The sequence below is a fragment of the Bos taurus genome, chromosome 19 (assembly GCF_002263795.3).
Source record: "Bos taurus isolate L1 Dominette 01449 registration number 42190680 breed Hereford chromosome 19, ARS-UCD2.0, whole genome shotgun sequence".
NCBI classification, from domain to species: Eukaryota; Metazoa; Chordata; class Mammalia; order Artiodactyla; family Bovidae; genus Bos; species Bos taurus.
The window spans coordinates 62,009,804-62,033,160 of NC_037346.1; the positions used below are offsets into that span (position 1 = coordinate 62,009,804).

At 54.4% G+C, this 23,357-nt stretch overlaps 1 protein-coding gene across 10 annotated transcripts in view; it reads left to right on the forward strand.

Annotated features, from left to right (window-relative positions):
* The window catches only part of RGS9 (regulator of G protein signaling 9), a 59,640-nt gene that overhangs the window by 26,193 nt on the left and 10,090 nt on the right, over positions 1 to 23,357 (forward strand). For all 10 annotated transcript variants that reach the window (XR_003030579.2, XR_003030580.2, XM_024979596.2 and 7 more), the window contains 8 exon segments: positions 1,506 to 1,568; positions 11,510 to 11,539; positions 12,212 to 12,273; positions 13,614 to 13,727; positions 15,683 to 15,798; positions 19,374 to 19,461; positions 20,094 to 20,232; positions 21,357 to 21,442. Coding sequence is in view for 8 of the 10 variants with exons in the window: in XM_024979596.2 (XP_024835364.1) it covers positions 1,506 to 1,568; positions 11,510 to 11,539; positions 12,212 to 12,273; positions 13,614 to 13,727; positions 15,683 to 15,798; positions 19,374 to 19,461; positions 20,094 to 20,232; positions 21,357 to 21,442 (698 nt within the window). In the remaining 2 variants the exon portion in view is untranslated.

Consider the following 23,357-nt stretch of genomic DNA (forward strand, 5'->3'; position numbering starts at 1 on the left):
GGATGTCCCTGAGTCTCCGCTCCCTGAGTTTTTTTTAAAACTCTCAGCCTCTCGGTGGCCTGGAGTGTAGGGATGAGGGCCGTGTCTTGTCTGAGGAGCATCCACTTTAAAGTCTGTCTTGGGTGGGGATGGAGCGATCCAAGTGACAGGCCAGCAGCCCAGGCCGTCAGATGGTCTCCGGGAGCACTCATCCAGAGTGTCCGCCCTGGGCTGCACGCAGCTGCGCGGCTCCCCCTCTGCTGACGGCCACCGCTGCCCTTGTTTCCTGTGCCCTGACGTCAGCTCTGAGGGGTCTCCATTCCAGCTGCCTCTGGGGTCCCAGAAACTGCATCAGAGTGTGGGTCAAGTGTGTATGTATGTGTGTGTGTGTGAGAGAGAGTGTAAGACTGTTTTCCATCTCCCTGGGATGGGAGGTCCCAGATCGTTGCCTGCACCAAACAGAGGAAGTGAAAGACTTCAATTGCTGGCCCGAAGGAGTTCAGAGCTGGAGCAGGACTGGCCGGGGAGGCGGCCTGGTGGAGGCGGCAGAGCCGAGACCAGCTCTGGGCCAGGCCTCTCCACCGTGATCTTAGGGTGAACCGAGGCCTTGCCTGGTGACAGCGACCCTCCGTTGTGAGCTTCCATCGTGCTAAATCCTCACAAGAACCAGACAGACAGGAGGGGTCATCTCTGGTTCTCAGCACAGAGAGAAGTCTTTTCCAAGATCCTCCCCCCAGCTGGGAGATGGCAGAATCTGGATCAGAACTTCTGGGTGCTTGACTGAAGCCCGGACTCTCCAGAGCAGTGAGCCGTGGAGCGCAGCAGTTGGAAGGCCCCTGTGCCAATCCCATGAACTCCGATCCAGTCTGCGTGTTTATCCATCTACCCACCCACCCACCCATGCATCCATCCACCCACCCATTCATCCACCCACCCACCCATCCATTTATTTATCCATCTATCCACCCAGTCCCTTGGAGTGCAAGGAGATCAAACCAGTCCATCCTAAAGGAAATCAACCCTGAATATTCATTGGAAGGACTGATGCTGAAGCTCCAATGTTTTGGCCACCTGATACAAAGAGGCCGACTCACTAGAAAAGACCCTGATGATGGGAAAGATGGAAGGCAAAAGGAGAAGAGGGTGGCTGAGGATGAGATGGTTAGACAGCGTCACTCAGTGGACATGCAGATGCAAACTCCAGGGGCCTGGAGTGCTGCAGTCCATGCTGCAAGAGAGTCCGACCTGACTTAGTGACTGAACAACCACCACCACCACCCACCCACCCACCCGTCCAGCCACCCACCCACCCGTCCAGCCACCCATCCACCCTCCCTCCCTTCCTCTGGGGATGCTATGGTGGTGGAAGACGCCCCCACCTGAGGAACCTTACACACCCCTGTAGCTCCCCACAGATGGGCCACAATCCTCAGCTTGGTCTCACGATGGGCAGCTTGGCCAGAATCCAAAGGTAATCAGAAACTGGAGACTCTCCCGGTCCTTACACTGAGTTTTTCCTCATTCAGCCAGGGGCGAACAATGTGCTGGACTACGGCCTGGACCGAGTGACTAACCCAAATGAAGACCAGGTAAACCAGGTCAGTCTGCTGCGTACGTTGGGCGGGGCCTGGGCCAGGGGGGTCTTCGGCTGGGCAGGTGTCTGCGTGCCGTTGTCTGTCTGTGTCTGTAGGGCAGTGGAGCCTCTGCTCTGAGACGGCCAGGGAGAGGAGGCCTGTGCACGCTGTGGTGTCAGAGAGGGGAGACCACGGCAGGGGTTCTGGTCAGGAGAGTGGGTGAGGGCAGGCCAGGGCAATGGGATCTAATGGTTGGTTTTCAGACTCCTGAATCACTTCCCTCTTTGAAAATCTGATGAAACTTATCAACCCGTGTCAGCCAGAGAGGCACAGAAAGGCCTTTTGCACGCCGCTTCCACCAGTTCCCTTCCCCCTCAAAGACAGTAGGCCCCAGGCTCACAACCCCTGAGTCAACTTTGGGTTCAAACCTTAATCCACATGACAGGACCTGGTCCCTTCACTTTCTTTTGCATCTCAGTCGGCTGGGATCTTTGCTTTTTTTTTTTTTTTTTAAAGGACCCCTTTCCTTAATAGGCCACCGCTGATGATGAACTGTTTCCTATAATAGATTTTTATTTAAGGAAATGTGGTTCAGAAGCTGCTGAAACACAGGGCACCCCGATTAGGGTTTCCCAGGCATGGCACAGTTATTTGGGGCAGATAGTTCTGTGGGGCTATCCTGTGCCTTGTGGGGTGATCTGAAGCACCCCTGGCCTCCCCAACTGGATATCTGTAGCTCCAAGCATCTCCCTGATGTCTCCCAGTCCTGACGATCAGAAGTGTCTCCAGACATCATCTGGTGGTCTTGGGGACCAAGACTGTCCAGGCTGAGAACACGGGTCCCAGTAAACCAGCCTGTCCCCACTTAAACTAGCTGTGGACGGCTCCCTTGCTTTCTGTCCACCGCTGTATCTGGCAGCAAGCAGCCAGGGGCCTCGTTAGCCCTGTGTATCACCTGTAAGCCTCGGCAGTGCCTGGAAATGCTGGCAGGAAGTCTGACTTGTTTTCTTAGCCCACGGGGACCCGGAGCTCCGCATGACTGTGGGGACCCCCACCAGTGCCTACACGTTTTGGGTGGGGTCCACATGGAGGGTGTCCATACACAGAGGACACCCTGGGGACTCCGCTGGGCTCCCTGCCCCTAAATCAGAGCCCCCCTCCCTTGATACATGTTTGGCACCGTCAGCGGCCTTTTCCACATTCCCTGCGTCAGATGACAGGTAATTGCCCAGGCCTTGGCGGCTTGGTTGCCATGGATACAGCATCCTCAAGGAAAATACTGAACAGGGCTGGAGATTTGCTTTTTTGTGGATGCTGGCAGCTCTGGGACCTGTGTGGCCTGGAGGAGGGGGTGTGGAGGGGAGGCCCCCACTCAGCCTGACCAGCCACACACCGCATATGTGTGTGTGCATGTGTGCATGTGTGTACCTGTGTATCGTGTGTGTATCTTTCTGTGTGTATGGTATGTGGATATGCATGTCTCTCTGTATATATTGTATGTGTGTGTTTTATGTATACATGCATGTGTGTATATGTTTGCATCGTATGTGTATATGTGTCTGTATGTATTGTGTGTGTATACATGTATATGTGTGTGACTCTATGTGTGCGTGTATGTGCACGTGTGTGTTATGTGTACATGTGTGTGTGTTGGGTGTGGATTGTGTGGATGTGTATTTGTGTACATGTGTACGTGTGTATTGTATGGCCACCCCCTGGGGAGTCACCCCACAGAGCACCCCCGTGAAGCCGCTCACTCAGCATCTCAGCCTCCCGCCAAGGCCAGAGCCAGAGGGCCCGCCTCTGCCACACACACACACATACACACAATACACATACATGCATGCACACACACACAACACACTCACATACACACAGAGACACATACACACCACATACATGTACACGCATAATACAGAGACACATACGTACAGAGACACATACATATATACACGCAATACACACAGACACACACACACAATACATACATGCATACACACATACAACACACACACACACGTACACACACGTACATACACACTGTGTGTGTGTGTGGTGTGTGTGTGTCTGTGTGTAGTGTATGTCTCTGTGTACTGTGTGTATATGTGTCTGTGTGCATGTGTGTGCATGTGTATGTGTTATGTTTGTGTATTTGTGTGTGCATATGTGCGTGTGGTGTGTATACGTGTCTCTGTATGTGTGTTATGTGTGTCTCTCTCTGTGTGTATATATGTATGTGTGTCTGTTTGTACTTGTGTGTTGTATGCATGTATGCATGCATGTGTATTGTGTGTATGTATGTCTCTGTGTATTGTGTGTATATATGTATGTGTGTCTCTGTATGTGTATTGTGTGTATGTATTATGTGTGTACGTGTGTGTGGTGTGTATATGTCTCTGTGTGTATGTGTGTGTGTATGTATGTGTATTGTGTGTATGTGTGTGTATGTGGCAGAGGCAGGCCCTCTGGCTCCGGCCTTGGCAGAATGGCTGAGATGCTGAGTGAGCGGCATCACGGGGGTGCTCTGTGGGGTGACTCCCCAGGGGGTGGCCAGCCCCTTCTGGCTGAGGCAGGGTCCTCAGGGCCCCTTTCTGGGCAAAGGCAGGCAATGCGCCCCTCCAGGAGCCCAAGCCGAGGCTGGGGAGGCTGCGGCCACGGTGCCAGCAGCAGGGGCATAGGGGGCGGTGGGGGGGTGGGGGGCGCCGGGGGGCAGGGGTGGCCGGTGGGCCGGGGGCGCCGGTGGGTGTCACAGCCGGGTACCCACTGTCTTTCTGTTTCTCTCCCACCAGCTCCCCTCCTCCGTCTGCACTCGGGCTGCCCTGGTGCCTTAAGAAGAACAAAGACGTGTAACTCTGCTCGCGGGCCCGCCCCCAGCCCTCACCAGCCCTCCCCCTGGACCTGGGGCCCCCAGCCCTCCGCCTGGGCCCAGGGCGGGTGTGTGTGTGCCCTCTCCCGCAGCTGGACCCAGTGTCCCTGCTTGTCTGGCCCGAGCGCAGGGTGCAGGGAGCGGGCAGCGTGTCCCGGGGGCTGGGTGTCCAGAGGTGTCGGATTTCTGCGCAGTGCTGGTTTGAAGAGGGCTCGTTTCTGACAGTTTGTAAATTCTTGGAAAGACCTCTTTTCCTTAAACAGAGGCAGATGACCCGGAAACTGTAAACACCATGGAGAGAGGGCAGAGGCTCGGGTTTGGCAGGTGCCCGGGGCCCTGGGGGACCCTGTGCCTCAGGCTGGTGGCCGCGGGGGCTGCCCAGCCCGGGGAGGAGCCGGCCGGAGCGGGGTGGCCCGGGAAGCGGGTCCTCTTGGTCCTGCCACCCCGGCAGGTGGGGCGCCCTAATCTCAGAGGGCACCTGTCCCCACGGGGAGCAAGCTGAGTGGCGGCCAGCCCCAGCCTGGCTGTAGGCAGTGGTGCCAGGGCCGTGCCCCTCCCCTGGGCTCCAGCAGGGTCTCCAGGTGGTTCTGTGACAAGGGCTGGTGGGAGCTCTGACATCAAGGTGAGGCCCTGCTCCCTGCTTCTGCAGTTGTGTCATCTCGGACAAGCTGTGGCTCAGGCAAGCTCTTGAGCTCAAAGCCTCAGTTTCCTCGTCTGTAAAATGGGAGTAAGGAGAGTGCCTCCAGGGGCTGAGTGAGGTCATTTATGCCAAGTGTCTGGAGTGGGATTGGCGTGTGCGCACACTGGCCACAGCAGTGCTCACTGTTGTCATGACCATCTCTTTGCTGCCAGAGAGGGAATCTCTGGGGCCTGGAGACCCTCCGCCCTATCTGGGGGGCGCTCTCCCTCACCCCAAGTGTCCCCCTTCATCCTCCTTTCTTCTCATCCTTCTGCCCTGACCGTTGGTGGCAGAGGCAGGTACACGGCAACGCCACCACCCTGCCTGGCCCTGTGGACGGCTGCGGAGAACAGCGCCGTCCACACCGGTGGCTGCTCCAGCCTTTAGGGGGAAGGGCAGACACATGGCTCCACGGTCAGGGGCTGTGGCCTGTGGGGCTCCGGCCAGGAGCCCTCCATGAGCAACACCCCTCACCCCATGTGTCCCTGCCACCTGGGGGCAGACAGCTGTCGTCCTCTGGCTCCTGTGCGACCGGCGGGCGGCCGGGGCTCCATGCGGGCTCAGCAAGCGGCTCGTGACGCGGAAGCTCTGGCGTCTGTGTTCACAGCTGGGGACACAGGCGCTGGGGGTGGGCTGCCCGTCCCGGACACTCTCGGGGCTGGTGAAGCCGGGTGAGAGCTGACGGGCCCGAGCCCCCTCGGGGCCTTGTTGACATGTCCCGATGTCCGCTGCGCGGCCTCTGGAGGCTTTGCTGGAGTTTATTCTCTTCTCCCAGCAGCGTGGTGAGAGAGGTCACACCAGTTCCGTTTTGCGGAGAGACTGAGCCGTCTGTCTGCTCAGGCCGGGCCAGCCGGCGGGCGTGTGGGTCCTCACGGTTCTGTAGCCGCTGCCTCTCCGGGTACCGCCTCCCCATCCCCAGCCGCACCCTGCGGTCCTGCGCCCGGCGCCCCCTTCATGGCAGGGTCTGTGCTCAAGCCCCGAGCTCTACGCTCAGCAGGCCCGCGCTTGCCTTGATGTTCTGCTGATCTAGAACCTTATCCAGGTCCCTGGTCCCCTGAAAGCTGTGCGGTCAGTCCCGCCCTCATCGGGACAAGGACTCCTTCCGATGCTCACAGCCTCGGACTCGTCTCCTTGGACCGCTGACCGCACCCCTCTCTTTTCCGGTCAGCTTTGCCAGAACTGCTTCCGCTCTCGGATTTCCGGTTTCCGGCGTTTGACTCTTCCTCTGCTCTCGCGGCCCGTGTTCCCGGCGTCCCTGGGGTCCTCCCCACCTTACGTTTCACTCCACGGCTTGCCCGGCCCTCACCTGTTTCTGCACAGAAACCTGCCTGATCGCCTGACCCCAGGGTCGCTGCTCTTCCCTCCCCGGGTTTGCCCAGCCTCTGCCCCCGTCACCCCAGGGCACAACCTTGAGCCCTCCTGCCCTGGACCATCGCCTGCAGCCTGCGTCTGGATCTCAGGGCTGGCACGCGGGCCACAGGGCTGTGTGTAAACAGGCTCTGGACGTGTCCCTATTTGGGCAACTCTGGAAAAATCCCAAGCCAGAATCCTGGGAATGCAGAGAATGCTAAGATTCCTTGAGTGGGGTGCTCCTCCTGTAACAGCGTCTTCTTCCCTGGGCTGCGGGATAAAGAGGTGACTTCACCCCAGGAGGACTAGCTGTGGAGACAGTGGGGTTTGTGCGTGCCTTCCAGGGTGCAAGACGTGTTTTAGTCTTACCATGAGACGGCTTTCTCAGAATTGCTTAGAAATATGTGTGTGTGTACTTTTTAAGGGATTTCCTGGTGGCTCAGATGGTAAAGAGTCTGCCTGCAATGCCGGGGACCCAGGTTCAATCCCTGGATTGGAACAATCCCCTGGAGAAGGAAATGGCAACCCACTCCAGTACTTTTGAATAACTGAACTTTGATTAAATATTTCTTATGACCTTTTCTGCTTCCCTGGTGGCTCAGAGGTAAAGAACCCACTTGCCAATGCAGGAGACTTGCAGGAGATGCGGATTTGATCCCTGGGTTGGGAAGATCCCCTGAAGGAGGGAATGACAACCCACTCCAGTATTCTTGCCTGGAGAATCCCACGGACAGAGGAGCCTGGTGGGCTACAGTCCACAGAGTTGTAAAGAGTTGGACACGACTGAGCGACTGAGCACACACACACGTGGCCTTTTCTGTATTGATAGTAATAATCATATTGATAGGTTTGTGAGGCTTTGAAGCCCAGTTAAGTTTATTTTATTTTATTTTATTTTTCCCAGTTAAGTTTAAATTTCACGTAAGCAGCAGATGACTGTGTCCCCAGTATTGCCTGGGCATCCTGATCTGCCTCCTGACTGGGGCTAAAGCGGTACCTGCGTGTTCTTGGCAGAAGCATCTGAGCCCTCGTCAGCAGCCAGTGCTTAGGGTCCCGCCCCACGCCAGTCACTCCAGCTTATGTCCCTCTTTACGGATGAGAAGGCAGAGGCTTTCAGCTGCCGGGTAACTTATCCAGAGTCAGGGAGCCGAGAGGTGACAGACCGGGATTTTGACCTCTCTGACCCAGAAGGTCGATACTCTTTTAGTGACCCCCATCCCGTCAAATTCTCTCTCTGTCTTTTCAGAGAAGTCCAGAACCCTCTCCCTACTGCCAAGATACACACTCTCCAGACAGGAGAGAGACTCCCTGTATGTTAACCTAGAGGAGGCAGGTCCCATGGACAGAGGGTTGTTTTTTTTAAAATGATATATATATATATCATTATTAAATGATATATATATATCATTATTAAATGATATATATATATATCATTATTAAATGATATATATATATATCATTATTAAATGATATATATAGATATAAATCATTATTAAATATATATATATATTTAATAGTTGGGCTTCCCAGGTAGTGCTAATGGTAAAGAACCTGCCTGCTAATGCAGGAGACATAGGAGACGTGGTTTCTACCCTTGGGTCGGGAAGATCCCCTGGAGAAGGAAATGACCACCCATTCCAGTATTCTTGCTCAGAGCTTCCCACGGACAGAGGAGCCTGGTGGGCTACAGTCCATGGTGTCACAAAGAGTCAGACACGACTGAAGTGACTTAGCATGTAAGCAGTGGCTTTACAGTGATGCATTTGTGCTGTACAACGAAGTGACCATGGTACCTGTATCCCCTCCCTCTTGGACCTCCCTCCACCCCACACTGGACATCAGTATTTAAAGTTAGAAATAAACACTGAAGTCCATGTGGGTGATCCAGGGTGGAGGTGGACAAGCTCTTAGACCCCAAGGAACCCACTGCAGTCCGATTCCCAGGAGATCGCTGGTAGTTTGGGGGAACCAGAAAGCCCACAGCAAGCCCAGCGTCCTGAAAGGATAGTGAAGTCAAGAAGGGAATTAAAATATAAAAAAGTTTAACACCCTGAAGACCGAGATAGTGGCCCCAGAAACAGCAGTATTAGGCCGGAGACCATGCCGAGTAGACTAGAGGTGGGAGTGCTGGTGGCCGGGGCTGTGCGAGGACGGCCCCCGGGGGCCCAGAGGCGGTGGACAGGCTGGGCTGCGTGTCCACACAGGGTGCAGGGCCGGGGACAGCGGCTCATCCTGGGGCCTGGGCACCGAGGGAGGGTGTCTGAGACCCTGCCCACCGGGCACCCCGAGCACAGTTGCAGTCGTTACCACCGTCAGCGTGTCCACGCTCCAGCCTTGCTGAGGTATTGGCGTTATTACATGTGCAGGTTTCAGGGGTATAGTGGGTGGTTAGATGCGAACAGATATGGCAAAGTGAGTTCCACCAATGAGTTCACACCTCCACCCTTGACTTTGTGGTGTAACAGTTAAGATCTGTGCTCTGAACAGCTTCTAAGCATGTAATACAGCATCGTTAACTATGGTCACCGGGCTGTGTCAGGTCCCAGGTCCTACTTCTCTTCCAGCTGGGAGTGTTTTATCGTCGTTAGTGTTAATTAAAGAGTCAGTCAGGTGTGTGCTTCCTCTTGGACTGGGGCTCTTGCGTTCTTTCGTGCTTCTTGGTTTGTTTTTGTTTTTAATTTTTATTGGAGTGTAGTTGATTTACAGTGTTAGCCTCAGGTTTACAGCAAAGTGAATCAGTTAAATATACACATGTCTCCTCTTTTCTGGATTCTTTTACCACTGCAGACTGCTGAGCAGAGGTCCCTGTCCCGTGCAGCAGGCCCTCATTCTTTATCTGCTTTATACGAAGTAGTGTCTCATGGCCAAACAGGGGCATTCCATTCAGCACTAGCCTCAGCCTCGGGGCAAGCGAGGAACAGGTGCAGAGAACACACCATTTTCCAATTCTCCTGGATCACTGCTCGGAATTTTTGTTTTTGAACAGCCTTTTTTGAGCCTTTCTTGCTATGATTCTTGTTTTTTCTGGCCCGCACTGTGCTTCCTGTGGGATCTTAGCTCTCTGACCGGGGATGGAGCCCGAACCCCCTGCAATGGAAGCACAGTCTTAGCCACTAGACCACCAGGGAAGCCCCACTTCTCCGCTTGCCAAGGTCACATCTGGGTTTGGATCCTGGTTCAGCCAGTTACCAACCAGGAGATGTCAGAGCCTTGGTTTCCTCGGCCGGAAATTAGAATAATAAAACCTCCCTCCCTTAAATTTTCTAAGGGCTCAGAGAGGTGTAAATAGCTTTGTATATAGCTAGGTGATTATTTTCACACAAAAGTCCAGCTTCTCTTTTGAGCAGAAGGCATAAACCAGTAGATACTCTTCTTAATCCACTTCCGCATGACTTGAACTGAAGCCTCTGATTATATTAGATTTGAATGCAAATCCACCCTGGCCCTGGGGTCCTTTCCCACCTGAAATGTGTGTCTTCTCACACAGCCCTGTGTTAGGAGAACATAGGAACAGATAATTAGCGTAACTGCCAAAATGTTTGGGTCATTTGGAGAGTGTTCTCAGTTTTTTAAGAGAAAAATATTCTCTTAACCTTAAAATGCATCTCCTTTTTTTTCAGCCTCCAGGCACACAGTGGTCATCATTTGTCTGGTATTTAGCGAGCATCTGCTCTGTGCCACAGGTTATGCTCCGGAAGATTAACGTGGTCTTCCTGCTCCTAGTAGCGCCTGATGGGTGCTGCATAGATTAAACAGAGGTGCACAAACAGTGTCTAATTATGGTTGTGATGAGTGCGACGAAGGCGGAAGCATGTGTGGGGATGAGGGTCAAATCAGAGAGCTGTGCCTGAGCATTCCCTTCCTTGGTTAAAAGTATGTACTTTTCATCTTTGACTGTGTCTGGTCTCAGTTTGGCACGTGGCCCCCGGAGCGCACGGACTCTCTAGCTGTGGCGCGGGTACTCGGTTGCCTTGTGGGGTGTGGGATCTCAGTTCCCCGAGCAGGGCTTGAAGCCACGTCCCCTGCACTGGAAGCTGGATTCCTAACCCCTGAACCACCAGGGAAGTCGCACGTTGCCTTTCTGAGATCACTTGTCTTAGCTTCCCGCCGCCCCCCCCCCGCCCCCGCCCCCGCCTGAGAAAAGCAATCACATAAAAACAATTCCTGATGCAAAGTTAAAAAAATGCCGCAAAGTAGAAAGGAGACTCACATATGACGTTCCAGATCAGACCCTCCTTCCTTCCTTGTCACTGGGCTCTGGCCCAGGACTTAGCTCACTAGCTGGCCAAAGGAGATCGTGTCGTCCTTGGGCTTTCCCAGGGACGCAAACCCGGTGGGACTCAGCAGCACGGGTGTTAGCCGCCAGGAATGGTGCTCAGCTTGACGCGTAAGAGGCACACCAGGCGGTCCTTGACACAAGCAAACCTCGGAAAACTGGTTTGGGAAGCACCAGCTGTACCCAGCCTCCCAGAGTTGGATGGGGCAGACAAATGGTACCAGGGGCGCGTGTCAGGTGGTAGGAAGGTTCAGGAGGAGGCAGGTCTGAGTGGTTTCCGGGAGCTTCCAGGATCCTAGACACGGGGCTCCTCTCCGAGTCGCCCTTCCTCTGCTGTGAAAGTCCAGACCGAGGAGGGAGCCCGAGGTGAGAGCGTCCGTGTTAGGGCTCCGCTCTGGGGCTCAGCTTGCAGTGGAGGCTGCTCTCGAGTCTTTGAAGCGTGTGCTTTATTTTTGCTGGCGTGGCTTTTCCCTGAAACATCGGGTACTGGTCAAGTGGCTAGTTCCCCCAGTGGATGTTATGTGGGCGCTGTGGTGGATTGGGAGCAGTCCTGAAGTAGTGGCAAAGCAGCCCCTTCTGTCACCAAACCTCCCAGCTGATATAATTCTCCAGTAGTTGTACAGAATAGGGTGGAACAAGTAATGGGGAAATTCTGTCTTTTAAGTAAAAAAAAAAAAAAATGGGCAGTGTTCTCTTGGGGAAGGGTTTTTATGTTTCAAATGGATATTTGGACTCTAATGATTTCATGACTTCTGTTTAATGGTTTTGCTTCTTTGTTTTTACAGAAACAGACCGTGGTTTCTGTCAGGAAAGAGGTAATTAGCCTCCCAGTTTCAGGGAAGTTTGATTTTTAATCCTCTAACAAATTATATGTGCTTTGGCTTCCTGCTCTGCACTCAGCGATGAAATGAAAACCAGGTGTAGGGTTCAGACAGTTGTCTACAAAGTAACGGACGGCACAGACGCCAAAGCGTCTCTTGTAAGATGTGCCTGGGGTGAGCTGCTATGCGGGACATGAAGCACCCACCAAAGGCGGGATCTGCGGGGTGTGGGGTGGGTCCCGCACCCTGGATCCCGCTCACAGTCAGAGGAGCTCAGCGTCTGTCCGGGGTGACGGGCTAACTGCCCGGGCAGATCTTCTATCCAGGGCCCAGGACAGAGGCCTGGGTCATGATGGCCGTGAGGTTAGATCTGCTTCTGTGCGTCAGAGGCGTCTGGGGAAATGCTGAGCCTTTGTCTCGGTTTAGAACTTTCATTTTTCCCAGGTGGTGTCTTTTCTGAGATGAACACACGATGAGTTAAGGCTGCTCATTTGGAGTTGGGGTCCTCTGTGTGCTACAGACCTGAGCCCTGGGGTCCTGGGGGGCCGGCTTGAGGGGGCGGGATGGGGTGCTTTGATGGGGAAGCAGCTTCTGGTTCAGTCGCGTGTAGGCATTGGTGTTGACGACAGCCCGGGCGGGGCGGTCTAACCACTGTGTCTTTTGCAGATCATGTATTACCGACAGGCCTTGATGAGGTCCACGGTGAAGTCGTCCGTGTCTCTTGGAGGGTAGGTCTCTAACCTGTTGCTCTTGCTGAGGTTGGCACAGCAGGTCATCAGGCAGGAGAACTTCTGCCTCAAGGAGGACTTGACAAGTCGTGGTTGGCTTGAGATTCCCAAGGACTTAAAGGGACAAAAGCAGTCTCACGGGGATTAAGTTGGGTTGGTCTCTGGGTCGGGTGAGGAATAATCAGAGAGGGGTGAGGCGCTGGACAGTCTGTGGATGGGAAAGTGGGAAGCGTTCACGGCCTAGATGGTATGGTTCAGCGGTACTCATAAACATCCGTTGTTAACCTTTAATTAAAATCCAGTTGGGAGAAACTGGAAATTAATGTTTGATTTCTCAAACATTCAGGCTGTCTTGATCCAGTCTCCCAGAGGGCATTACTACTCTGACCTGTTCCAGAAAGTCAGTTTTGAAACCAAATGGACAGTCCATTATAGGAGGCTCAAAGGCTGTTGGATACTTTTAGACTCACTGTCTCGGAGCCTCATTACCATAATTTCCACACCATTAGTGTCTGGACCTGTGGGCACCTGTTTTCCCCCTTTCTTCCCGCTGTTCCACGGTGAAGGTCTGGTGGGAATAAGAAGGTCTTGTGAGAAGTGGAGCCCGGGGCCTTGAGTTCCACCCGGGACTGAGGACGGGGGGCTCTGCCGTGTCCCTGGGGCACGGGTCCTGCTCCGCAGTCCCTCGTGGCGGTGGGCAGCCTTCGTGGTGGGCACCTCGTGTGTATATTATGGATGCAATATGCCCACCCTTACGGTGAGGACCTGGCAGATTTTTTCCCCAAACTAGCGGACACCAGGACACATGTTGGTTCAGGAGGTCTAACCCAGCTAGAAGGGATTAGCGCTTGCATGTGTTTGTCTCGGGGAGACCACAGTGTTGAATAATGGGTCTGAATTCCCAAACGCCAGCATCTTTGACAGAGGGTGGGCCCCAGGGTGGAGACAGAGCCTCACTGAGTCTCCACGGACCTCATGCCTCCAAGATGGTGCCGAGACCCCTGTTTGAATGCGTGCAGAATCAGCTTTGCACTGTGAAGACTCACGATCAAGGCTGAAGAGGCCGTGTTCTATGAACCAAGCACAGAGAAGTCACAGAGGAGCCGGATTGGGAGACGCCGTTCCATTTCACGACGAGAATAGGACAGATCTTGTTAAGCACCTGCCAATCCTGAGAGTTGTTAGTGTTTTTCTGAGAAGACAGTGATGAGTATGTAACCACACGGACAGAGTTGAAGGAGGTCAGGCCGGTCAACCGACCTGAGTGTTGACTTATTTGGTCTCTGGGGTGTTGAACTTCCAGGAAATCACTTTTTTTTATTTTTATTTTTGCTTTTGAGGATCGTTAAGTATAGCGAGCAGTTTTCATCCAATGACGCCATCATGTCAGGCTGCCTCCCCAGCAATCCGTGGATAACGGACGACACCCAGTTCTGGGATTTAAATGCCAAACTGTACGTATTCGAGATGTCTGTGTTCTTTAGAAAGAACTTTTCACATTACAATTTTCACGTCATAGAATTCACCACTTAAAGTGTATGTTTCAGTGATTTTGACTATGCTCCTAGGCTCATGCAACTGCCACAGGTCAATTTTTAAAATATCACCCCAGTAAGAAACCCCCTACCCTTTAGATTCCACCTGCAATGCAGGAGACCCAGGTTTGATCTCTGGGTTGGGAAGATCCCCTGAGAAGGAAATGGCAATCCACTCCAGTCTTCTTGCCTAGAGGATCCCATGGTCAGAGGAGCCTGGCGGGCTACCGTCCATGGGGCCACAGAGAGTCAGACAAGACTGAGCGACTAATGCACACACCCTTTAGCTATCACCCCAAGTCCCCATCCGCTAAACCCCTCCAGCCCTCCTCAGCCACTAAACTGCCTGTCTCTCCAGGTTTGCCTCTTCTGGGTGTTCATATAAATGGAATCGTACAATATGAGGTCTTTTGTGATTAGCTTTTTACCCTTAGCATGATGCCTTCAAAGTTTATCCATGTTGAAGCAGATATTAGTACTCAATTTCAAATTATGGATGAAGAATATAATTCTATGGATGGACCACATCTTGCTCACCCGCTCATCAGCTGGCAGACCTTCAGGTCGTCTCTGCCTCCTAGCGCGTGTGAGTCTGCTGCTGTGAACATTCATGCGCTCGTCTTCCTGTGGACGTATATTTTTCATTTCTTGGGGTGTGTGCCTAGGAATGGAGCTGCTGGGTCAAAGGGTAACTCTGTTTTAACAATACAGAGATTGTTTTTGAAAAGAAAACAGTCATCTCTATGGCTTTCCATTCTCGATTTCTAATTAGAGTAAAAATAAGTTCTGGGAAGGCAGAGCCCTTAACCTGCCTTGAGGAATTACACCACTCATTCCTTCGCTGTTTGTGAAATTTGAGGGGTTGTTGCTGCATAATTCTGCTGTTTGGAAGAGGAGGCAAAGGCTGAACTACAGACGAGAAACCCAAGCTGACACAGAAAGAAAGAAGGGGAGGGGGAGGAGGGGCAGGGCCAGGGCGTGGGTGCAAACCACGGGCAGGTCGGCGACACGGCCGCCGCCTCCTGAGGCCTGTGGAGCACCCCGGGCTGACCCAACCTGGTGAGCAGGCCTGGGGGGGCGCCCTTTCCCCTCCTCCATGTAGCCCTGTGGTCAGCTGATGGGTCAAGGAGGGCGCCCGTGGGAGGCGGGGGTCAGCTGCAGGGCCCAGGACTCTGGAGCCATCTGGTTATGAGGATGGTTTCCTTCAGCCTGTGTGTCTCTCACAGTGTATCGAATAAGAGTTGTTGTTGGGGTTCAGTCGCTCAGTCGTGTCCGACTCTGAGACCCCGTGGACGCAGCACGCCAGGCTTCCCTGCCCTCCATCTCCCAGAGCTTGTTCAAACTCATATCCATCGAGTCAGTGATGCCATCCAACCATCTCATCCTCTGTTGTCCCCTTCTCCTCCTGCCTTCAATCTTTCCCAGCTTCAGGGTCTTATCCAAGGGGAAAGTTCTTCGCATCAGGTGGCCAAAGTATTGGAGCTTCAGCATCAGTCCTCCCAGTGAACATTCAGGGTTGATTCCTTTAGGATGGCCTGGTTTGGATAAGAGAGGCCCCCCTGAATTTGGGCCTGGCGTGGCGGCTGGCCCTCGCCTCCGCAGGCCTTGGAGGGGCTGTGCGTGTCCCTCTGTCCTGGAGGGTTAGCGGGGCGTCCCCCCCACAGCCCCGCCCGGGCCGCCAGCTCCCGACCCCAGTCCCAGGGGATGTGTCTGAGGCTGCATTTTCCGAGCAGGGGGTTACTTGGCTTGTCTGTGCCAAGGGATGGGGGAGGAAACGCGTGGAGGTTAGTGGGGCTGAAGCCCCTCGCCCCACACAGGTCGCCACCTGGCACAGCCCAGGTGTCTGGGGCACTTACACACGGTGGTCCTTGCAGAGTGGACATCCCAACCAAGATGCGGGTGGAGCGCTGGGCCTTCAACTTCAGCGAGCTGATCCGGGACCCCAAGGGTCGGCAGAGCTTCCAGCACTTTCTCAGGAAGGAGTTCAGTGGTGGGTCTTTGATTTTTTTTCTTAATAGAAGCATTTGCTTTTGGAGACACTCCTGGACATCTAGCCTGGGGCCGGAGGATGCTGGCAGGTGTGTTCAGGGCTCTGCTCCGGCCAACTCTTGGTGGGAGCTTTCCAGACTTGCCCCTTCTTGGGCTCCCTGGTAGGGGGGTCGCTTTGCTCACGGAAGCTGTGTGAGCTGTGACTCTCCTCCCCAGCACCCCGTCCCCTTTGGCTGCTGGCACCTGCTCACCCTGAGCCCCAGGGTCACCCAGCCACCAGCTCCCAAGTCTGCTGCCGCCATGCGCCTGGCTTTCTTCAGCACAGGGCGCCCTGGCTGCCGATTAAGCTCGCCTGGACCCCATCCCCAGTGCGTCCTTTCCAATTGGTTTGGGGTGGACTCTCTCAAGTTTTGATAACTCCCCGAGTGACTGTAACGTGTGGCCCTGATCAAGGACCACATCTCAGCTCCCAGTCTGCTTCCTTAGAAGGTGCAGCTTCAGTGGAGTGGGGGGGCTGGGGGGTCTAACGCCTGATGACCTGAGGTGGAGCTGACACAGTAACGATAGACACAAAGGGAAAGTGTTGGTCACTCAGTCGTGTCCGACTCTTCACGACCCCGTGGACTGTAGCCCACCAGGCTCCTCTGTCCATGGAATTCTCCAGGCGAGAATACTGGAGTGGGTTGCCATTTCTTTCTCCTGGGGATCTACCTGGCCCAGAGGTGGAACCTACGTCTCCTGCATTGCAGGTGGATCCTTTACCATCTGAGCCGCCGGGGACATATGGACATAAAGTGCACCCTTGAATCGTCCTGAAACCGTCCCTCCCCCTCCTGCCCCCAGTCCATGAAAAAGCTGTCTTCCGTGAAGTGGGTCCCTGGTAGTGAAAGGCTGGGGGCCACTGGTAGGCCCGCGCTTCATGTCCCGGCCTTGGGGGCCCTGCAACCTCACAGATACGGCGTGCAGGGAGGCACCCGGGAAAAGCGGAGGCCAGACTGGGGCCACATCCCGCCAGTGGAGCATTCCGTGGGCTTCACCGCCTGCCCTGAAATCCTGGCTTTCCCGCCAAGTCCCCAGCCCCGGGGCACCCCTGCCCCTCCCTTGCTCCCCGAGACCCGCTGGCCTGTGAGTTGCATCTGAAACTACCCACCGGGACGTGCCATGAGCCTGTTTGCCTGCCTGATGTGGCAACTTACGTTCTAATAGGGATTCTGGAAAAGCCTTTTCTCTGACTAAGCCTGATTGCCAGGATGTAATAAACCCAGAGATGGGGAGGGGGCTGCTTCAGGCCAGAAGCACCGGGTGAGGAAGTGGGCTGGGCGCCATCTCGTGGCCCCCTGACGAACCACAGCCTGAGTTTATCCCATCAGTGAGAATTCGTCTCTATGATTCCCTGGCTGTTATTTTGAAAAAGAGCGCTATTGATGATCTCTGGATGACATTGCCACGGCTTCTGATACAGGCAGAACAAGTAATCAGTCCATTTCATGAAAATTTTAAAAATCGAGACATGCTGCTCATGTTGTAAATTTGGACCATATAATCCACCTGCCCTTTCACAGTGTGCAGGTCAGCGCTCTGTATTAGACTCACAGACGTGCACAACAGCACCACCGTGTTAACTCTAGAACGTTGTCAGCGCCCCCCAAAAGGAACCCCAACCCATGGGAGCCGTTCCCTATTCCTCTGTCTGCCTCTCCCCCCACAGCCCCCTGCCCAGTCCTGGGCAACCACTGATGTTCTTTCCATTTTCATGGATTTGCCTGTTTGGGACATTTTCTATACATGGAATCATACGGTATGTGGCTCGCTGTCTTCTTTCACTCAGGAGAGTATTTTGCAAGTCGTTCTGTGTTGGAGCCTGTAATCATGCTTCATCCTTTTTAATGGCCGAATAGTATTCCATTCGGGCTTCCTTGGTGGCTCAGCAGCAAAAATCTGCCTGCCAATACAGGAGACGTGGGTTTGATCCCTGGGTCAGAAGATCCCCTGAAGAAGGAAATGGCCATGAACTCCATCTAGTATTCTTGCCTGGAAAATCCCATGGACAGAGGAGGCTGGTGGGCTACCGTCCGTGGGGTTGCAAAGGAGTTGGACACGACTGAGCGACTGAACGACAGCAGTGTTCCGTTCTGTGCAGGCACCCAGCCTCAGGTGGTAGACGTTCGGGTCGTTTCCGCTTTTTGGCTGTTACGAGTAGTACTGCTGTGAACATCCACGTACACACTTCCGTGTGCTCATTTATTTACACTGGTAAAATATCCATAAGGCTGCCATTGTAACCATTCTCAGTGTCGAGTTCAGTGACACTGTCACACCATCCGTCTCCAGAACCTTATAATCTTTCCAAACTGAAAATGTCCCCTTTAAACACGAACTCCCATCCCCTGGAAGCCGTTCTGCTTCCTCTGGGCCTGAGTGCTCGGGGGCCTCGAATACATGGAATCGTACGGTATTTGTTCCTTTGTGTCTGGCTGGTTTCACTTGGCACCACTTCCTTCAGGGTTCACGCCGCTGTGACCTGTGCCAGGATCCCCTCCCTCTCTGGGCTGAGTGGCGCTCATTGCACGCGCGCATCACATGTGTTTGCTCTTGTGCTGGCGAACATTTGGGTGGTTTCCACCTTTTGACTTTTGTGAACAATTGTGCATTTAATTTTACTCCTAAGCAATGAACTGTCTTTTGCTGTGGGCAAGGTGGTGTCCAGGGCCCTTCATGTAAAGCCAGTGGCTGTCACTCAAGAGCATCCTGGCCTGTCTGCTCCTGCGGGTGGTCTTGGTCCTAAGGACTCCCTGGATTTTATGCCAAAGAGGAAGGGTATAACTCTATAGAATTCTATAGAATTCTAATCCTATAGAATTAGGGGACAGAGTCAACTTGCTTAGGCTCCTACAGCCTTCTCTGGTCTGAAATGCCCGGGAGGCTTCCAGGGAACAAGGAAACGGAGCAGAGGGAAGGGGTGGTACACTTCCCTACGTGGTGGTGTTCCGTGACCCACCCCCCGCACACACGCACACCCGTGCCCACACGCACACACGCAGGCTCCTGCTTCCCGCTGCTGTGCCTCCTGTATTCTCTCAGGCGACACTGCCACCTGGGGCGATGCACCCGGTGTCACACTCCCGGGCTCGGGGGCACCGGGTGGAGGGCGTCGAGCTGGAAGGACACAGGAGGGCGACGCCCGGCTTTCCTTCTGGGCCCAGAGGGGCAGGGTCTCTGGCTCAGGCGGCCCTGCGTTTGGTCCCCCGCGGCCAGGCCTTCCCGGAGGGTCAGTCCTTCAGGGTCGCGGCTTCAGCAGAGCATCTGTGAGGGGCTCTGGCGGCAACACGCGCTGCAAGGCTCTCAGAAGCGGGTCTCTGTGCACCAAGGGGGCACCGTCGGCATGCTCCCTGGCCTCGTGCCCTCTCCCGGGCCCTGGCCGGAGCACCCAGGAGCCCGCGGTCCCACCTCCACCCCCGCGCCCGCGGCCCAGGGCAGGAGCTATGCCCACTGACTGCTTCTCTTCTTTCCCTCCCTCCGCCTCCCATCCGGGTTCCCGTCTGGGTGTCCACGGTGTCTACCGTCTGCCCCTCGCAGGGGAGAACCTGGGCTTCTGGGAAGCCTGTGAGGACCTGAAGTACGGCGATCAGTCCAAAGTCAAGGAGAAGGCGGAGGAGATTTACAAGTAAGCACGAGCCGTGCGGGTGCAGAGGCCCCCCACCTGGCTGGTCCCTGCCCTGCACTCGAGGTCAGACTGGACGGAGGCCCCGCACGCCCCGTGTCGTTCCGTCAGTGCACCTCGTGTGTGGACGCCTCACCCCTGCTCTGGGGAGCTGGGGGTCACCCCACCCACTGTTTGCTCTCTAAGAGGTTGGGAATTCCTAAGTTAAGCATATTTCACATTCCCAGTGCTGGCAGGGAAGTCTTCTTGCTTCTAGGAAATGCTGCTTGACAACCTATTCAGATGCTTGAGTATTCTGGAAAAGGACCCCTTTCACCCCAGGGTCGGTGAGGGGTGAGTTATGTCTGCCAGCCCCTCTCTCCCGAGCAGCTGGGAAGATTCCATTCACTGACTTGGTTTGGCTACTTTCATTTTAAATTTAGTTTTGGCTGCACTACACAGCCTGTAGGATCTTAGTTCCCTGACCAGGGATGGAATTCACACCCCCTGCCGTCTTGCGGTCGCACAGAGTCGGACACAACTGAAGCAACTTAGCGGCAGCAGCAGCAGCAGAAGTAGGGAGTCTTCACCACTGGACCGCCACTGGGGAACTCCCTGTCTGGCTACTTTGGCTAACATTCTTCTCCCGGTCTCAGGCTGTTCCTGGCCCCCGGGGCGAGACGGTGGATAAACATAGACGGCAAGACCATGGACATCACGGTCAAGGGGCTGAAGCACCCCCACCGTTATGTGCTGGACGCGGCGCAGACCCACATCTACATGCTCATGAAGAAGGTAGGCAGGGTTGGCCGAGAGCGCCAGGAAGTCCTCCAGTCTCTGGGTCCCCGGATGCGGGGGAAGGGGGCGTGTGTGGTCATGGCCTTGCTGCTGTTGGGTGTAGATCTGTCAGCTGTGTCTCCCACCTGCAGCAGGGCTGGCCCCTCCCTGTGCTCCCGAGCCCTCTGGCCAGGGAGGAGCAGCTGCTGAGGCTCAAGCCCTCTCAGGTCTTCTCACTCTGCAGTTGAAGGGCTGTTCTGACATAGTGATGGCACCAACTTCCATTCCCACCGCGCGTGTGGGAGGGTTCCCTTCTCTCCACATCCTCTCCAGCGGTTTTTGCTTGCAGACTTCTTCATGGTGGCCGTTCTGACTGGTGTGAAGTGGCACCGCATTGGGGTTTTGCTTTGCATTGCTCTGATAATTAGTGATGTTGAGCATCTTTTCCTGTGACTGTTTGGCCATCTGTCCGTTATGTCTTCTGCCCACAGTTCTCATGACTTTTGCTGTCACTGCTTAGTCTTTAGAATGGTACCATTTCAAGAAATTAAAATCAGTTCCCCATTGGTTGTTGAGAAATTCCCCCAGTTGTTGCTCTGGGCTTTCTCCTGTATTTGTTGGGACTGAAGTTTGCAGTTGGTTTGGGTGAGGCAGCATTCAGGAAGTGACTTCTCTGAACCTGCCCAGGGTCCCAGGAAATAGCCACACAAAGGAATCCGGGCTTCCCTGGTGGCTCAGACGGTAAAGAACCTGCCTGCAGTGCAGGAAACCCAGGTTTGATCCCTGGGTCAAGAAGATCCCCTGGAGAAGGAAATGGCAACCCACTCTAGTATTCTTGCTTGGAGAATCCCATGGACAGAGGAGCCTGGTGGGTTACAGTCCACGGGGTCACAAAGAGTCAGATACGACTGAGTGAGTCAGCACAGCACTGTAAGTGATCAGGTGAAATGGATGCCGCCGGCCTGGGGACCACACTTGAGAACCGTGGCTTTCGATGCAGATCTGAATGCCTTGAGCACAAGGAAACAAATCCTTTCAACTCCCGTCTCGCTGCTGGGAGGAAGCTGGGAAAAAGGCAAGTGTATTCTTTTGACTGGACCCTTTCCTTCTTATAATTCTCATTTTTCTCTCATTCCTGCCAGGACTCTTACGCTCGCTACTTAAAATCCCCAATCTATAAGGAGATGCTGGCCAAAGCGATTGAACCCCAGGGAACTACGAGGAAAAGGCAAGTAGAATGGGCTGAAATCGCTCACGGCCTGCTGTTTTGTTTACAGGGAAAGGAGGATCTTTTTCAGCCAAATGGCTATTATCAAGATATTTTCTGGATGAAAATATTGAGACTGGGAGGCATTCTTAGGGTCTGATCGCCTTATTGGCTTCATCACGCTCTGAAAGCATGCTGGCGAGACGCACATGGTCATTACTGCCAGTCAGTTTTGTTTTCCTAATGCTGGTTTGAAAGAGTTTTGATTATCAAATGGAATAATGACCTTTATTACAGATGGAAGCATTGCATTGGCCTTTTAACTGGCACACTTCTCCACTCCAAACTGGTGTTTAGGAATTAATTTAGCTACGTCCTGGTAACATCCTTTGTGATGGCTCAAGACTGTGGCGACAGGGGCAGATTGCTCCCAAAGAAAAATGCTGGACTTTCAGGGGAACGAACAGGGGAACTATTCTTGCTGACCACAGGGGACTGCTTTTCATCAAGTCCCTCTGTTCCTTTATCCATGCTCACCTTCCTCACTGGAGATGCGAATGTCCCTCTGGCAGCCCTTGGGCAAAGGATAAAACGTCCTGAGGAGCAGTTTGAACTCTCTGGGGGCGAAAAAGAAAACGCTAGAGGGATTTAAGATTCAGAAGAGTAACCAAACAACAGCTTGAACAAAGATTTGGGACTTTGGCAGAGTTTCCCCAGCCCCAGGGCCTGTCCTTCCCGCACCCCCCCCACCCCCACCCCCGCCTCCCATAGATGCTTCCCATTTGTCAGCTCAGCCCCACGCCAGGCGCTTTTCCAGCGTCTCCAGTCAATCCAAAGGAGGGGGTGGTTGGACCAGAGCCTTCATCAGAGGAGCTTTAAAAGACCCCAAGTTGATTTCATTTTTGAGGATAACGGCCTTGCTATGAAAAGGAGAGAAAGGAGGTCTTGGTGGTGGGTAAGGACGGGAGTTCAGTGTCCCTGGGAATCGGAAAGCTTCTTTAAGCCACAAGAAACGGCCACAATAGCTCCAGACGTCCTGCCAGAAAGCAGTGGGGGAGGGAGGGGAGCGTCTTGTGCCTCTGTCCAGATGTTTTTAGGTTGGCACAGACCTGAGAAATCAGCTGGGGTCTCTTGTGGGGTGCCTGGGCTCTTGTCTGGGGTGGCGCTGGACCGCGGGTGCAGCGCTCGGCTTCAGGGTCGAGGACCGCGGTCTGGTGGTGCTGTCGGCGCTCTGGGTAGTAAGCGCACCCTGGGGACCCGGGAAGCCCGGCCGGTAGCTGTGCGGGGATGGCAGGGGCTGTGAGTGTGTCCCATGACTGTCAGGCGTGAGACAGTGCACGAAACGGAAGTTTTCCAGAGCAAGTTAAGTGGAGCTCCAAGCAGGCAGGGCTGGGGGTGGAGACCGAGCCTCAGGCACGGCTCACAGGTGGGGGCGTGGTTCCTCCCCCGGCGGATACGGAAGTTCCAGGGATTACATGCTCCCGAAATTTGGAGAGCTCCTAGGCCTGAAGTCGCCCTTTGGGGCTGAAATGCTTCCCCAAGCCTGCTCACGGTCGCCTCCATCACATACCCGGAGCTGTGTCCTGGCCCCGAGGTGATGGTGGACAGTGCGGTCTTGGCGATGCGTGGGTGGAGTTGGTGGAAGAGGCAGACGGGTCGGCGCATGCGCACATTGCCGCCAGCGCATCCCTGGTCCTCCAGCCCCTTCCCCTTCCTCTGCCGGTCCGGCCTCGCTCTGCGATGGCCTAGCACTTTTCTTCCTTACCAGAACCTTGACTTTTGAAAACAAATGCTCCAGTTCTCCCTGGGGGGCGAGAGCCCTTGGGCTTCCAGTACCCAGGCCCCCTTGTCCCTTTCTTTCCCGAAGAACCTCTAGGAAGCTAAGGGGACACGTTGGTTTCCAGACACTGTGGCGGGTGGTCTGTGCTTGGCGCTG